The sequence below is a fragment of the Nerophis ophidion genome, linkage group LG22, assembly GCF_033978795.1.
Source record: "Nerophis ophidion isolate RoL-2023_Sa linkage group LG22, RoL_Noph_v1.0, whole genome shotgun sequence".
Classification (NCBI taxonomy): Eukaryota; Metazoa; Chordata; class Actinopteri; order Syngnathiformes; family Syngnathidae; genus Nerophis; species Nerophis ophidion.
The window spans coordinates 32,514,984-32,531,267 of NC_084632.1; the positions used below are offsets into that span (position 1 = coordinate 32,514,984).

The 16,284-nt window shown below is 38.6% G+C and overlaps 1 protein-coding gene and 1 long non-coding RNA gene across 3 annotated transcripts in view; one reads left to right on the forward strand and one right to left on the reverse strand.

Annotated features, from left to right (window-relative positions):
- The window catches only part of LOC133540788 (uncharacterized), a 1,917-nt gene extending 1,722 nt beyond the window's left edge, over positions 1–195 (reverse strand). The window contains exon 1 of the long non-coding RNA XR_009803728.1: positions 47–195. This is a non-coding gene — a long non-coding RNA (uncharacterized LOC133540788). The remainder of the gene's footprint in view (positions 1–46) is intronic.
- ttc22 (tetratricopeptide repeat domain 22) overlaps positions 1–16,284 on the forward strand; it is a 31,699-nt gene that overhangs the window by 1,287 nt on the left and 14,128 nt on the right. For both annotated transcript variants that reach the window (XM_061883714.1, XM_061883713.1), the window contains exons 2-4: positions 6,441–6,741; positions 8,896–8,951; positions 9,030–9,145. In XM_061883714.1, the coding sequence (XP_061739698.1) occupies positions 6,441–6,741; positions 8,896–8,951; positions 9,030–9,145 (473 nt within the window). The remainder of the gene's footprint in view (positions 1–6,440; positions 6,742–8,895; positions 8,952–9,029; positions 9,146–16,284) is intronic.

A 16,284-nucleotide genomic window follows, 5' to 3' on the forward strand; every position in this document is an offset into this window, starting at 1 on the left:
AACATGACATCACATTTCTGATCCCAATGGAATAAGCTAGACTGACCATACGTCTTCTTTTCCCTGGAAATGTCATCTTTGGCGGGACTGTCCGGGGTGTCCTGGCGGGGTTTCTTAAATGCCTCAAATGTCCGGCGTTTTGTGTCAAGGTTGCGTGTATTTTCAATGTACCTACAGGGTTAAGAAGAGTTAAAATGAAAACAAATTGTGAAGGTGTGCGCACGCAGCAACATTCGTGAGGGAGGGGCAGAGATAAAAGAGCGAGAGACAGAGGTAGTTAATTGAGTGTTAATCAAGGCATTCTTGGTCAACAGTCATACAGGTCACACTAAGGGTGGCCGTATAAATATTTTTAACACTGTTAAAAATATGCGCCACACTGTGAACCCACACCAAACAAGAATGACAAACACATTTGGGAAGAACATCCGCACCGTAACAGAACATAAACACAACAGAACAAATACCCATGCACCCCCCCCCCCCCCCCCGATCACCCCCCGCTACGCCCTACCCCATGCCCCCAACTCAACCCCGATTACGTCAGATCAAATATTCCAGTTTGAAAAATACTTAAGCTGGAAGATTTTGCATATTTTGTGTGTTTGCCATGGCGGAAAACAAACAAACAAACAAAAACATTTTGAAATGAGGAATAAATCTGAAGTTGAGGAAGACTCCAGAGATTTAAGCATTAAATATACTGTAAAATGTATGTATGCCCAGGCACACCATTATCATCATTTAATGACTGCATCAAAACACTTTTTACTCTTTAATACTGAAATAAATACACCTACAACTTATTAAATAAAAATATAGAACAAACTACCAGCAGCAGCAAAGTTTAGATTCATGAAGGAAAGAAGAAAGTGAATGAATGTTTATAACTGAATGCATTTACATATGCATACAAATGTGTCTTTTTTAATATAATTTTTTTTTAATGATTTAAGTAACGTTTATGAGAACCTTTTTCTAAAACACAACATAGAATGTGAGATATAACAGGACAGTGCATACGTTAATCATTTGTTTTAAAAACTCTTACAAAAAGGTGGGACCCCAAAAATTTGCTAGGGGGTGGGGGGTACGTGTGATCTCCCGGAACATGTTTTTTTTTTGCCATACCAAAATATGATGAAGCGTATGTAGCACTTGGCTTCACTGTAACCACGGTGCGAGACAAGGAAAAACCAGTGTGTTGTTTATTTTAATGTTAATAAACTTACAAAGTCATGCATAGTATACAGTGGGGCAAAAAAGTATTTAGTCAGCCACCGATTGTGCAAGTTCTCCCACTTAAAATGATGACAGAGGTCTGTAATTTTCATCATAGGTACACTTCAACTGTGAGAGACATCATGTGAAAAAAAATCCAGGAATTCAAATTGTAGGAATTTTGAAGAATTTATTTGTAAATTATGGTGGAAAATAAGTGTTTGGTCAACCATTCAAAGCTCTCACTGATGGAAGGAGGTTTTGGCTCAAACTCTCACGATACATGGCCCCATTCATTCTTTCCTTAACACAGATCAATCTTCCTGTCCCCTTAGCAGAAAAACAGCCCCAAAGCATGATGTTTCCACCCCCATGCTTCACAGTAGGTATGGTGTTCTTGGGATGCAACTCGGTATTCTTCTTCCTCCAAACACGACGAGTTGAGTTTATACGAAAATGGATACATGGATGATACAGCAGAGGATTGAGAGAATGTCATGTGATCAGATAAAACCAAAATAAAATTTTTTGGTATAACTCAACTCGTCATGTTTGGAGGAAGAAGAATACTGAGTTGCATCCCAAGAACACCATACCTACTGTGAAGCATGGGGGTGGAAACATCTTGCTTTGGGGCAGTTTTTCTGCTAAGGGGACAGGAGGATTGATCCGTGTTAAGGAAAGAATGAATGGGGCCATGTATCGTGAGAGTTTGAGCCAAAACCTCCTTCCAACAGTGAGACCTTTGAATGGTTGACCAAATACTTATCTTCCACCGCAATTTACAAATAAATTCTTTAAAATTCCTACAATGTGAATTCCTGGATTTTTTTTCCCACATTCTGTCTCTCACAGTTGAAGTGTACCTATGATGAAAATTACAGACCTCTGTCATCATTTTAAGAGGGAGAACTTGCACAATCGGTGGCTGACTAAATACTTTTTTGCCCCACTGTAGTTATAATACATTTTCAGACAAATTATACTATTTATAGTCACAACGGAAAGTGGAGGAGGCGCAATATTTTCTTCTTCCTAGGGCGGGGGTGTAACAGAAAATATTTAAGTGACACGGTATTAGAAAAAAATGCAATCTTTCCTTTCAAAAATATTTGTCTACATAATACTCTTAAACTGAAGAAATAATCAATAAAAACTACACAGTGTTTATAATTTAATATCCATCCATTTTCTACCGCTTGTCCCTTTATACTTTAATTTAATCATACATTTAAATAACAGTGCAAGTAACCGTTTAAAAGGCTATACATTGATATGTCTCATTACTGTAGAACAGTTTACCATTGTACTTTAATTTGAAGGTAAATGTTTTGTTATCCTAAATTAATAAACAAACATATATTTTTTAAGGAATCTCATTTATGTCATCAAAAATATAATTGAACATCTTGAAGTGCATTTTTTTCCTTCCGTTGGAAAAATTAGGTTGTTTTTTGCAATCACGTGACCACAGCATTCTCCTTGTTGGTCCATGTTGATGGGCGTGTATTTTCCATCTAATTTGAAGCTGAAATATCATCACAATGGAACATTTTGCTTCGTAATCATTTTTGTCCTCCTATTTTTTGTTACTTTGCGGCACTTTTCACCGGTAGGGTAGCGAGTAGGGAGGCTGTCTGTCCGTGCCCTTCACCCAATGACACAAAAATTGTCCATCCATCTATTTCTAGCACTTGTCCCTTTTGGGGTTACGGGGGGTCGCTGGAGCCTATCTCAGCTGCATTCGGGCGGTAGGCAGGGTACACCCTGGACAAGTCGCCACCTCATCGCAGGCCAACAAAAATTGTGGATGACTGAAAAGAGGGCTCACTGCGTTCAGTTAATTCTCTGAGAGCGTGACGTGTAGCTGGCATCGGGGTGAATAGTTGTTCTCTTGTGGGTGCAGCGGAGGATGAAAGGCAGCGTGAGGGTAAGGATAATGATTTATTATCACACTACGAAACAGACTAAGAACCAAAGACACGGGCTCAAAGGCACTAACAAAAACAAACAGAACTAGCGTGGGAGCTAGAATGAACAAAAAGCGCTAGTATGTAAACTAGGGACAAGCAAACAAACAAAATAGCACGCAAGCTAATCGAATAAGTCTTTTACCACAATGCGGGAATGCGACGTCATCAAACTAAAGTCCGAAGACGAAAGGCAAAGAAAGACAGGCATATATAGGGGCAGAAATCATCAGGGGCAGGTGCGCGTGACCAAAAAGAAGAAACAGGTGACACTAAATGCGTAACTAAGCAACCGAAACAAAACAGAAAGTGCTACCAGGAACTAAAGACGTCAAATACAAAACAGGCTGTGATAAAACAGAAATAAAACAGAACATGACATGATCCAAGTCTTGGATCATGACAGAGAGCGATGCACAAAGTGAGATGTATTATTCCCCTGCTTGAAGCGAGAGACAAATAAATGTGACGCTCAAAATTTCTGATTGGCGAACATGTCTGGTACTAAAATTTTGGTGACAGAGATAAATAAATAAATGGGTTGTACTTGTATAGCGCTTTTCTACCTTCAAGGTACTCAAAGCGCTTTGACACTACTTCCACATTTACCCGTTCACACACACATTCACACACTGATGGAGGGAGCTGCCATGCAAGGCACCAACCAGCACCCATCAGGAGCAAGGGTGAAGTGTCTTGCTCAGGACACAACGGACGTGACGAGGTTGGTTCTAGGTGGGATTTGAACCAGTGACCCTCGGGTTGCGCACAGCCACTCTCCCACTGCGCCACGCTGTCCCGAGATAAAAAAAAAAACCCTCAGTGGTTGGGTAATCCCACTAATTAAATCCTTGATGTCCATTCATCGTGCAGTCCTAATGTTAAAAGTTAAAGTTAAAGTTAAAGTACCAATGATTGTCCCACACACACACTAGGTGTGGTGAAATTTGTCTTCTGCATTCGACCCATCCCCTTGATTACCCCCTGGGGGGTGAGGGGAGCAGTGGTCAGCAGCGGTGCCGCGCCCGGGAATCATTTATAGTGATTTGTCCATCCATTTTCTATACCGCTTATCCTAACTAGAGTCACGGGTTGGCAGAAGCCTATCCCAGCTGACTTTGGGCGAGAGGCGGACTTCACCCTTCACTGCTCGCCAGCCAATCGCAGGCCACATATAGACAAACAACCATTCACACTCATGTCCATACCTATTGACAGTTCGGAGTCTTCAATTTACCTAACATGTATAATTTTGAAAAGCGAGGGGAAGCCAGAGTACCAGGGGAAAATCCACACATGCGGGTTGATCATGCCAAAGCCACAAAGAGATGTCCAAATGGAGATTCGAACCAAGATCTTCTCTGTCGACATGGCCTATATGCAAACCACTTTGCTTTTATCTAGTGTTGTCCCAATACCAATATTTTGGTACCGGTACCAAATCTATTTCGATACATTTCGGTACTCTTCTAAATAAAGGGGAGCACAAAAAATTGCGTTATTAGCTTTATTTTAACCAAAAATCTTAGGGTACATTAAACATATGTTTCTTATTGCAAGTTAGTCCTTAAATAAAATAGTGAACATACAAGACAACTTGTCTTTTATTACTAAGTAAGCAAACAAAGGCTCCTAATTTAGCTGCTGACATATGCTGCAACATATTTTGTCATTTTCCATTCTATTATTTTGTCAAACTTATTAAGGACAAGTGGTAAAAAAAAAAATTATTAATCTACTTGTTCATTTACTGGTAATATCTCCTTACTTTCTCTCTAAATATGTTCTATCTACACTTCTGTTAAAATGTAATAATTACTTATTCTTCTGTTGTTTGATACTTTACATTTGTTTGGGATGATACCACAAATTTGGGTATCAATCCGATACCAAGTCGTTACAGGATCATACATTGGTCATATTCAAAGTCCTCAGGTGTCCAAGGACATATTTTCTGAGTTTATAAACATAATATACATTTAAAAAAAAAAAAAAAGAAGATGTTGTGATGCCAAAAAATAGACGTAATCATAGTAGTATCGACCAGATACGCTCCTGTACTTGGTATCATTACAGAGGATGTTAGGTGTTGATCCACCAATCGCGTTTGTTTACATTTTAACGCCGGTGAGCTACGGTGTGTAGTGAAGCATGTTTGGCTATTCCTCGTCCTGCAGGGATGATACTTGTCAGAAACTTACTTTATTTGTCGCCATGCAGGCAAGGATTAGTGATTTACAAGTAGCTAAGACACTGCCGATTGGGGCTGGACTTTAGCCGCTAGCTAGCTAGCCATGTTTTAAAGCACCTCTTCCTGAGGGTGTTTCGGTGTTATAACTTCAAATTTATCGTTAGTTTTTAAGCCAAAATGCATCCGTTCTCCCTTTTCTGTCCACACACTGTGTCTGCTTGTAAGTACTCCGTGATTTTGTGCTGCGGAACATGCTCGTCTGCTCGTAAACCAGCAATGGCACGACGTGACGAGGACGGGGTGCGCGGGGTGGCGGACCGGTACTTTTCAGAGGCGGTACAGTACCGAAGATGATTCGCGGTACTATACTAATACCGGTGTACCGTACAACCCTACATTTATCAAATAAATAAACTCAATTAGAGATGCTCCAGTGGATTGGCCGCCGATTAGTATTACTGATTATGCCTTTCATTGCTGATCACAGAAGCCAATCCCCTCCGGCTGAATTCTAATCTATTTTTTGACCCCCTGGCTGGCAGAGGCTACAGTATGTCCATACACAGTGTGCAGCCACTCACTTAATTATTAATCATCACCACCATTGTGGCAAATAAACTCCACGTCTTCCACACATCATTATCTCTGAAGGACAAGACATGTTACACACTAAGTAAGAAAATGCAAAAAGCAGACAAGAAGGCAATCCAAACGCTAATCCAAGTATGCTTCATCAGTTCAAGCTCATAGACTGGTCAGATTGAGTCTTAGACTTAGATTCAGTTATTGTAGAATAGAGTTGTATTGTCATTATTGCAGGGAACAGGTTCAAAGAACAACGAAATTGGAGCAGTTATTGTAATGTTTTTAACTCCTGAAGAACATAGAATTTATTTTTTGTTTTATATTTTGGGTACAAAAAGAGTAGTAGCTGTAAAAAGTAAGCCGATTAAGACATTAACTTGGTATTCGTACAATTTTTTTTTAGACATTTCTTACAATGCAATCCAGGACTGTTCTCAACTGTTAATCTTTGTACGTATATCCTGGCTTTTCAGAGGCATTTGTAAAGAAGACCCGGGAAATCTCAACGCTTGGGCCAACCTGGGCTACGTGTACGACAAGCTGGGGAGAGAGCTGGATTCTGGGGAATGCGTGGAGAAGGTGTCCCAGCTAATGGGTTTAGAAGGCGGAGAGACCAGCAAAGAGGACACCAGGCTATTGGCGGCCCGCTGCCTGGCCGAACAGGCCTACGTTCATCCCTACGACGTGGAACTGGAGAAAGACGAGGACTTGAGAGAGAGACTTAGTGCAGCCCTGTTGCTGTTTAACAGAGCACTGGACTATGGTGGTCATTTGGTGAGGTGGAAACTTGGACCTCCGAACTAGTTGTAGGAATGGGATTCATCCGGCACCATTCATCGCAGTTTACCTGACACATGAAACAAGACAAATTGTGGGCGTGCACTATCCACTTGAACCGTTAGACGGCAGTAGAGTGTTGATTATTTCAAAATGTGTTTAGTGGCAATTTCAACTTTGACCACAGCGTCAGTTGCTATCTACAGTGAATATTTGAACTATTTTTAGTTCCAATGATCCACCCATGGGGCCATATGAATCCCTTCCCTACTGTAGTAGTAGGCACCGGCTTTGAACCTAAACAGGTTTGGTTACTACATTACTCAAATGCAGTGGTGGGCCGTGCGTTTCCCACTTGGGCCTTCAGTGATGGTCCGATTTAAACAAATACCACTCAAAACACCATAATTTATGTCACCACGGCTGGAAAAAATACGATTCAGAAATACACTTGCCCACTACACTTGCACATTGAAACACCTCAACAGTGTACAAAACTGGCTATTTTTCGGCGCATTTAAAAGTCAATAAACCTGCATCAGCAATTCAAACATAAAAAAAAATGCCCAAAACAAATTAAACGTGAAAAATTAAGAAATAAAATATTTAAACTTAAAATTTGTAGCACCTATCCGACGCCGTATAAGCCAGTGGTACTGCTCGTAGTTGGTTAATTCGAGTGGAAGTTGCGTACAAACCATTTCACAGGCTGGGACAACTTAGCTAGCTTCCGGCGTCGGCCGACCTCGTCTCACAAGATATAGTTTCTCTTTAAATATCCTTCTTGAAAATGGCCTTGCAAATATATATCTGCACCTAATCAATGAATGCTCTTCTTCTTTGGTTCCGGTGATTTCCCTGCTAGCTTCGGTGCCACTTTCTACTTCATCTGGATGGCCTTTAACCTGAGCTGAGCCCGCCCACTAGGTCACCATTTCTCGTCAACCCCCCCCCCCCCCCCCCCCCCCCGCCCCCCCACCCTACGCTTTAGTTTTTTTCAATTTGTTGCACATTTATTATTTTTAATCTTTCATTTTTACTTTTTATCCAAACCATTTCACTGTATCTTGTTTAGCTTATGCGGTGTTTATGTTCTTTGTTTTCTGCTCTGTGCTTTTTAACCTGTAAAGCACTTTGGTCCGATTTTAAAATTGTTGTAAATAAAGATGCTCTGCCTTGCCTCTGCAAACCACAACTTGTGATTGGATACTCACTTGGGAGTGAAAGTAAATATCCAATCACAGTCACGTTTAACGTAAGGCTACCTAGACGGGCTACTGTCAACAACTCGTGATCTGATCGGCTGTCTAGCAACTGAATATCCTGCATGTGTTTACATTGCACAGCCGCCACTAATGTTGATTTAGAAGGCCTCTGGCACAATTCATACAACGCTGGAAACAAGCTAGCTGAATTCTGATTGGATTAAAGTTCTAACGTAAAAACAAACAACACTGCGGCCTAATACGACGTGAAGAGAATATTATGAATACTCGTATATATCTATGAAAATTAAATTAAAAATAAAATGAACTTTTATCAATTTGGAGCGGCATGGCTCTGTTCGTAGAGTGGCTGTGCCAGCAACTTGAAGGTTTCAGGTTTGATTCCCGCTTTACCCACTTGGTCCCAGTACCACTCACACTGGTTTAAAATGTAGTCTCACTCTGTAAAGCGCTATATAATTTGCTCGCCAATTTTTGATCATGATTTATGTTAGGCCAGCAGACAAGGCCTTGCTGGCTCTGACGGTACTTCACAGTTTAAATGAATACCCAAATTATTCACACGCTGCCATTTTTCAAGTTAAAATTTGATGAAGTGGAATTTGATGAGAAATTTCACAAAAATGTGTCAAACGACATGTGATGGATGCAATATTTATTATTTTTTAACATACCATGTCCAAAATCATTCATACTGTTTCAGGCATACCTAATGTTTTAGATTCGTAGTTAATTATCTCAAGGTTGAGCAACAAATTTAAACAACAAAAAAGGTGAATGATTTTTATAAGTGCGTTTTAAATATTAATCATTTCATTTAATTTTAATTTGTCCAGAATATGAATATCCATAGTATATAAAAATGCAGACAAAGGGTAACAGTAATTTTTGTGTGCCGAGATTAATCATTAATCTGTTTTTTTAGATACCAATAGAGGAAAAAAGAAGCTGGTACTTCAAGATGGCAACCATTTATATAAGGTATACAACTAATATGATTGTATTTTAAAACAATGAGCATGGTATTAGGCTAATTTGTTTGTTTTTCTCTCCCCTCAGACTGGACGACATAATCAAGACTGAAGAGAACTCAGAATACTTCAGACTTTCTCACTATAATAAGGGACTAAGACTTCTCAGACAAACACTTGAATCAGAAAAAACTCAACAAAAAGGTAAATTGTTAATTATTTGTAAAATATACCCTCCTGAGACCAAGAAAAATAAAAGTTGTCTTTTGCCGTGAACAATGATATCTGGTGACAACCGAATAATTCGTTCATCGATCAGGAAGAAGATACAGTATGTTTTATACAAAAAAAACAGAAATTATTTACAATGTATAGACATTTATAGCTCGACTTGCAAAACATTTTTACATTTCATCTTTACAATCAACCTTTTATGTCACCCCGTTTCAGTAATATTAATATTGATACTGCAAAATTAATTTTTCTGCTTTGTTCCACTCATGCATTTTTGCACTTTACTGCATTTGTTGTGTCGAGAATGTTGTTGAAAGTAATCAAACTACAGAGTAAGGCTGCTAACTCACTGAAAATTAAATAAGGAATAAAGGCTTCTTTTTATTTATGTGAAATTATTTTTATTGAGGCTGTCAAATTTAACATGTTAACACATGTGATTAATCACAAACAAATACCCCATCAATCATTTATATACACTGATTAATCACACAATTTATTTTGGACTGCACAATAATTGGGGCGGTGAGGCTCGGCTGTTAGAGCGGCCGTGCCAGCATATTTGCCAACCTTAAACCTCTGATTCCGGGAGTTGGGGGTGGGGTGGAGGCGTGGTCTGGGCAGGGGGTGTGGTTAAGAGGGGACGAGTATAATTCACCAACTCGAGTAGTTCATATATATATATATATATATATATATATGTCTTGATTGGATTATCCAGAGAATAGTGCTCGATACCGTGGTAGAGCGCAATGTGTAGGTGTGCGAAAAATCACAAGACTACTTCATCTCTACAGAACTGTTTCATGAGGGGTTACCTCAATCATCAGGAGATTTTAATGGAAGCATTCACATACAATGGTTTGTATAGGGCACAGAGTGGGTGGGTACAGGCAGGCGTAGGGTGTGGTGATTGGCTGATGTGTTACCTAGGAGGTGTTTCCGTCTGTGGCGGCATGTTGAAATGATTTCACTGCGCTTGTTGAGGGATGATAGATCTGGATGATATATAATAAACAGTTTCTCTTTTAAGCATAGGTTGCATCTTTTATTACCACTGTTGTAAGGTGTGCTGGATGCAAGAATTTGCCATGTTATTGAATATTCAACATTATTGTCTTTGAGGTTCCAAATGTGTTTGCTGAGTTCTGTAGAATTCCGCAAAGTCTGGTTTCTAAAGGAGGCCTTGTGATTATTCCATCTTGTTTTGAACGCTCCTTCGGTTAATCCTACGTACGTGTTGGATGTGTTAATGTCCTTGCGTATTACCTTTGCTTGGTAAACGACTGATGTCTGTAAGCACCCTCCGTTGAGAGGGCAATCAGGTTTCTTGCGACAGTTACATTCCTTATTGGTTTCAGAGTCATTTAGTCTGGGGGTGGGCAGTCCTTTTGCAATTGCTTTGTTGTGGTTTGAAATGATTTGTTGTATGTTATTGTATATATATATATATGTATATATATATATATATATATATATATATATATATATATATATATATATATATATATATATATATATATGAGTGTGTGTATGAAATACTTGACTTTCAATGAATTCTAGCTATATATATTTATTTTATTATATATATAAATAAAATAAATAGTTGAATTTCAGACGGCACCTATCAAATACACAGTAATAAAAACAGTTGTTTTACTAACTGTACTGTGCTTGCTGGTTATTAAAAAAACAAACAACAACACTTACCTCTCACTATTTGAGTAACCTTTCTTCTGCCATTTGCGTACTGGTGATAGTCACTTGCCGTCAGGTGCACAACACCACGTAAATCGTTGGCCAATCAAAAAGCAACCTCATAACGCTATAGCCAACATTCACCAGAAGATGGCAACAGACAACATAAAATCACTCTATTACAGACGGCGTCTCCATGGCTGTAACTTCCTCGTTCTTCTGCTTCGTCACGTGTGTGCAGTTTTTTATAAAAAATTCGTAGATGTTGTAACGTGATTGGGCAGGCAAGCTGTTTATATAACCGGAAAGCGGACGTGAAAACAGGCTGTCCCCACACATGTCCGCATGGAGCTGGAGGGGGCGTGAATTTCGGGAGATTTCCAGGAGAAAATTTCTTCCGGGAGGTCTTCGGGAGGGGCGCTGAATTTCGGGAATCTCTCGGAAAATCCGGGAGGGTTGGCAAGTATGCGTGCCAGCAACTTGAGGGTTCCAGGTTTTAATCCCCGCTTCCGTCATCCTAGTCACTGCCGTTTTGCCTATGGCAAGATCATTTACCCACCTGCTCCCAGTGCCACTCGCACTGGTTTAAATGTAACTTAGATAATGTGTTTCACTTTATAAAGCGGTTTGAGTCACTAGAGAAAAGTATAAATATGATGCACTTTTCGCTCCTTTAGCGAAAAAGGTATTGAGTGTTGTTATAGGGTCTATAATCAAGTCAATGCATATATCGCTGCAAAGATGAGTTACAGTAGAAGACTTCAACTGGTGGAACATTATGCTTTAAAATACAAATAGGTTTTAAAATACCATCTATAAGCCAAACTTTCTCCTGAGGTCGCTGTTAGTACATCGCAACGCTGGCGGAGTATGTTGTCAACAAAAGTACCACGGATGAATCAAACTACACTATTGTAGTAACTGTGATCAATTGGGAGTCATCCAAATTCAAAAGTATGATTAATCTGTTTTTTTTTAATAATTGCAAATATTTTTATAGTTATTTTTAAGCAAATGTTTGTTATGCTTCTTGCTATTTTTAGACAAAATGTCACTACATTAAAAAAAAGTCACATTTGGAGTCAAAACAACAGAAGCTGTATAGATATCTTTAGCGTGTTAACCAACAGCCGAGGTATCGACATTTTTACAAACTATTATGATTTTCACTGTAATACTGTGATAATAAAGTAATAATAATAATAAAATGCATCCCTTTACAGTTTAATAAGGGACGTGCACTTAAGTTTTTAAATAAGAGACGATTCTGTATTTCAAGGGACAGTTGGCAACCCATAAATAATAGTTATTGCCGCTTTGTTGTTGTTTTTTTTTCCTAAAGACAATGTCACTACCTTACAAAGGCACATTTGGAGTCCAAATGCTAAGGCTAACTATTTTTGATTCTCACGATAATATAGGACAAAGTGTGTTGTTTTCAGTTTAATAAAGGATGTGGACTATTGTTTCTAAATACAGGATGATTCTGTCATTCAGGGGATAGTTGGCAACCCATACATCCATTTTCTACCGCTTGTCCCTCTCGGGGTTGCAGGGGTGCTGAAGCCTATTCCAGCTGCATTTGGGCGATCTAGTGAAGTGAAGTGAATTATATTTATACAGCGCTTTTCTCTAGTTACTCAAAGCGCTTTACATAGTGAAACCCAATCTCTAAGTTACATTCAAACCAGTGTGGGTGGCACTGGGAGCAGGTGGGTAAAGGGTCTTGCCCAAGGACACAACGGCAGTGATTAGGATGGCAGAAGCGGGAATCGAACCTGCAACCCTCAAATTGCTGGCACGGCCGCCCTACCAACCGAGCTATACCGCCCCAGTAGTAGATCTACTGACCTGTGATCTACTAATAATGCACGTGCTATTTATAACTGGTGCAGACTGCCTTATTTAAATGAGGATTTTGCGTGTATAACACAGCTTTTACCATGGAATCGGATTCATTAAATTTAGATTTCAGTTTTAATAATGGCTTTTCAAGATCATGAAAATATAGTAAAAATAAAACAACTGAATTAGTGAATAATGAGTGAAAAAAAAGAGTGTGATATCATCATGGTAACTACTTTTTTTTTGACCCTGCGCTACTTAATAATGGCTAAAATAAACAAAAAAAAGTAAGGCATATGATATTCGCGTTGAAGTTTAATTTTTTCCAGCCTCAAGTCCTATCTTTACTCGTCAAGCTGAGAATAGCAAAGCAACCTTGCCCCCTTTATAATTACAGCCAGGTCTGACTGTGCTAACAAAATAAAGGTTTCAAAAAGTACCTTACACAAGAATAATTTAAAATGTAAAGCACTTATTGAAGCATTTACACAATTGTTATGCTTTTATCTAATATAGTAGTTAAAATTGTCCAAAGACGTATTGCACCAAATAATGTGAGAAGTTTTGCATTTAATTAAGAAACATTCATACAATTTTATTTGACACGAAAATCACACTCCCGTTGGTGGTAAAATAAGTGTAAAGATGACAAACAGATTACAATGAAAAAAAATAATTTTTATTATATTATTGTTATTTGAAAGTATTTTTATTACTATTATTATTTTAATTGTGGTTTATTTATTACAAATTTATACCAGTTTTTGACTATATTTAAAGTTCAGTTTTGGTGGTACAATAATTACTAATGGTTTAAAATTAATGAATAATTGTGTAAATAATCATGATTACAATATCATTTACAATAATAGTGATTATTATTTGTCATAATGGTCCAGCCCTATCATAGAGACACTCCTTCATTTACTGCACATTCATGCCATCATGGGCCTACCTGTCACATTTTGCTATGTTTTCAAACAAAACATGTACCACTTTTTATGGGCATTTTTTAAAGCTGTCCTTTAATGCATCCACAATCAAACCAACTTTTTTTTTTTTTTGCATTGCAGATGCGCTCTCTTCAAAGAGAGGCTACACTTAGTGTGCTCAAGACACAAACAAATGCATACTTCAAAATGTTTTTTTTTCATATAGGTTGTATGTTAATCATTTGTGCAAAAAACAAATGCCATAAGAAAAACACATTTGCACACCAAAACCCATAAATTGAATTCGTTTTAATGAGCCCCTTACTGTAAGTCATATGGCAAGCACCTATAAAATGATATTGCTGAATAGACAATGTGTCTAATATTTTCTACTTTTGACGCTTCAAATGTGTTGATACAGACACATAGGATGGAGGATTCTCTGTACGTTGTCTGTCTGTGCAATACAATCACCGTCTTTTTCACAGTTTGCGCTTACTTTTAGGACATCCTGAATAAAGACGCAAAATAGTGAACGACAAATGGTGATGATTGTTGATGAATCGCATTGTGCAGGTTGTATAATATGTTGCATCTTCTCCTCACAGTATTGTGGGTGTTTTGATGATCAGCATATATTCTGCATATTCATAAAGACCGAGACGCAAACGGATTGCGCTCCTCAATCTGACAGAGACTATCCACTTTGCTCAAAGTTTAGTAGATGAACTTTACAAACCTTTAGTAAATCAGACCACAAATGTCACTACCCTAATAAGTCTGGTTTGAAGTCCAAACACCAGAATGCAGCTAGCTAGCTGCTGTCAGGCTGAGGCATTGGATTTTTACAGACTATTTTTGATTCTTCCGGTAATACAGGACAAAGTGTGTCTCTTTTCAGTCCGATAAAATTTAACATGGGGCGTGGTAGTTGGACTGGCCATGCCAGCAACTTCTTCCAGGTTCGCGCCCCGTTTCTGCCATCTAATTCACTGCTGTTGTGTCCTTGGGCAAGACAATTCACCCTTGCCCCTAGTGCCGCCCACACTGTTGTATGAAAGTGAAAAGGTGGTGGTCGAAGGGGTCTTAGGCACAAATTGGCAGCCACGCTTCTGTCAGTCTACCCCAGGGCAGCTGTGGCTACAAAGGTAGCTTACCACCTTGAACGTGTGACTGTGGAGTGAGGGAAAAATTTGTTCTCACTTCTTCGTGAAGCACATTGAGTGTCTAAAATCTAAAACAGCGCTATATAAACCTAATCCATCATCATCAGTATTATTATTATTAAGCGATGTGTACTTTTGTTTCTAAGTACGGTACAATTAAGTTTTTCAAAGAACGGTTCACGGTGGAAGAGGGGTTAGTGCGTCTGCCTCACAATACGAAGGTCCTGAAGTCCTGGGTTCAATTCCAGGCTGAGGATCTTTCTGTGTGGAGTTTGCATGTTCTCCCCATGAATGCGTGGATTCCCTCCGGGTACTCCGGCTTCCTCCCACCTCCAAAGACATGCACCTGGGGATAGGTTGATTGGCAACACTAAATTGGCCCTAGTGTGTGAATGTGAGTGTGAATGTTGTCTGTCTATCTGTGTTTTCCCTGCGATGAGTTAGCGACTTGTCCAGGGTGTACCCCGCCTTCCGCCCGATTGTAGCTGAGATAGGCGCCAGCGCCCCCCGCGACCCCGAAAGGGAATAAGCAGTAGTAAATGGATGGATGGATGGATGGATGGTTGTCAACTAAAGAAGACTTGTGTTGTTTTCAATAGCCTAAAATGACAGTTTTTTACCAAAACCACCTATATCTATTGAATAGTGACTAAAGTAAAGAACTGGATATTACTACCATATTTCCCTGACCAGTGGTTCTCAACCTTTTTTCAGTGATGTACCCCCTGGGAACATTTTTTTAATTCAAGTACCCCCTAATCAGAGCAAAGCATTTTCGTTGAAAAAAAGATAAAGAAGTAAAATACAGCACTATGTCATCAGTTTCTGATTTATTAAATTGTAAAACAGTGCAAAATATTGCTCATTTGTAGTGGTCTTTCTTGAACTATTTGGAAAAAAATGAAAAACTTGTTGAAAAATAAACAAGTGATTCAATTATAAATAAAGATTTCTACACATAGAAGTAATCATCAACTTAAAGTGCCCTCTTTGGGGATTTTAATAGAGATCCATCTGGATTCATGAACTTAATTCTAAAAATGTATTCACAAAAAAACAAAACTTTAACATTAAATATTTATGGAACATGTCCACAAAAAACTGGCTGTCAACACTGAATATTGCATTGTTGGATTTCTTTTCACAGTTTATGAACTTACATTCATATTTTGTTGAATTATTATTCAATGAATATATTTATAAAGGATTTTTGAATTGTTACTATTTTTAGAATATTTAAAAAAAAAATCTCACGTACCCCATGGCATACCTTCAAGTACCCCCAGGCGTAAGCGTACCCCCATTTGAGAACCACTGTCCCAGACTATAAGCCGTTATTTTTCCCCACAGAATTTAAAAACCTTGTGGCTTATACAAATGTGCATCTAATCTATGGATTTTTTTTTTTTTGTTAACGGCCAAATTATAGAATGGATTGAGCAAAGAAATCAAACAATGTACTAAAATC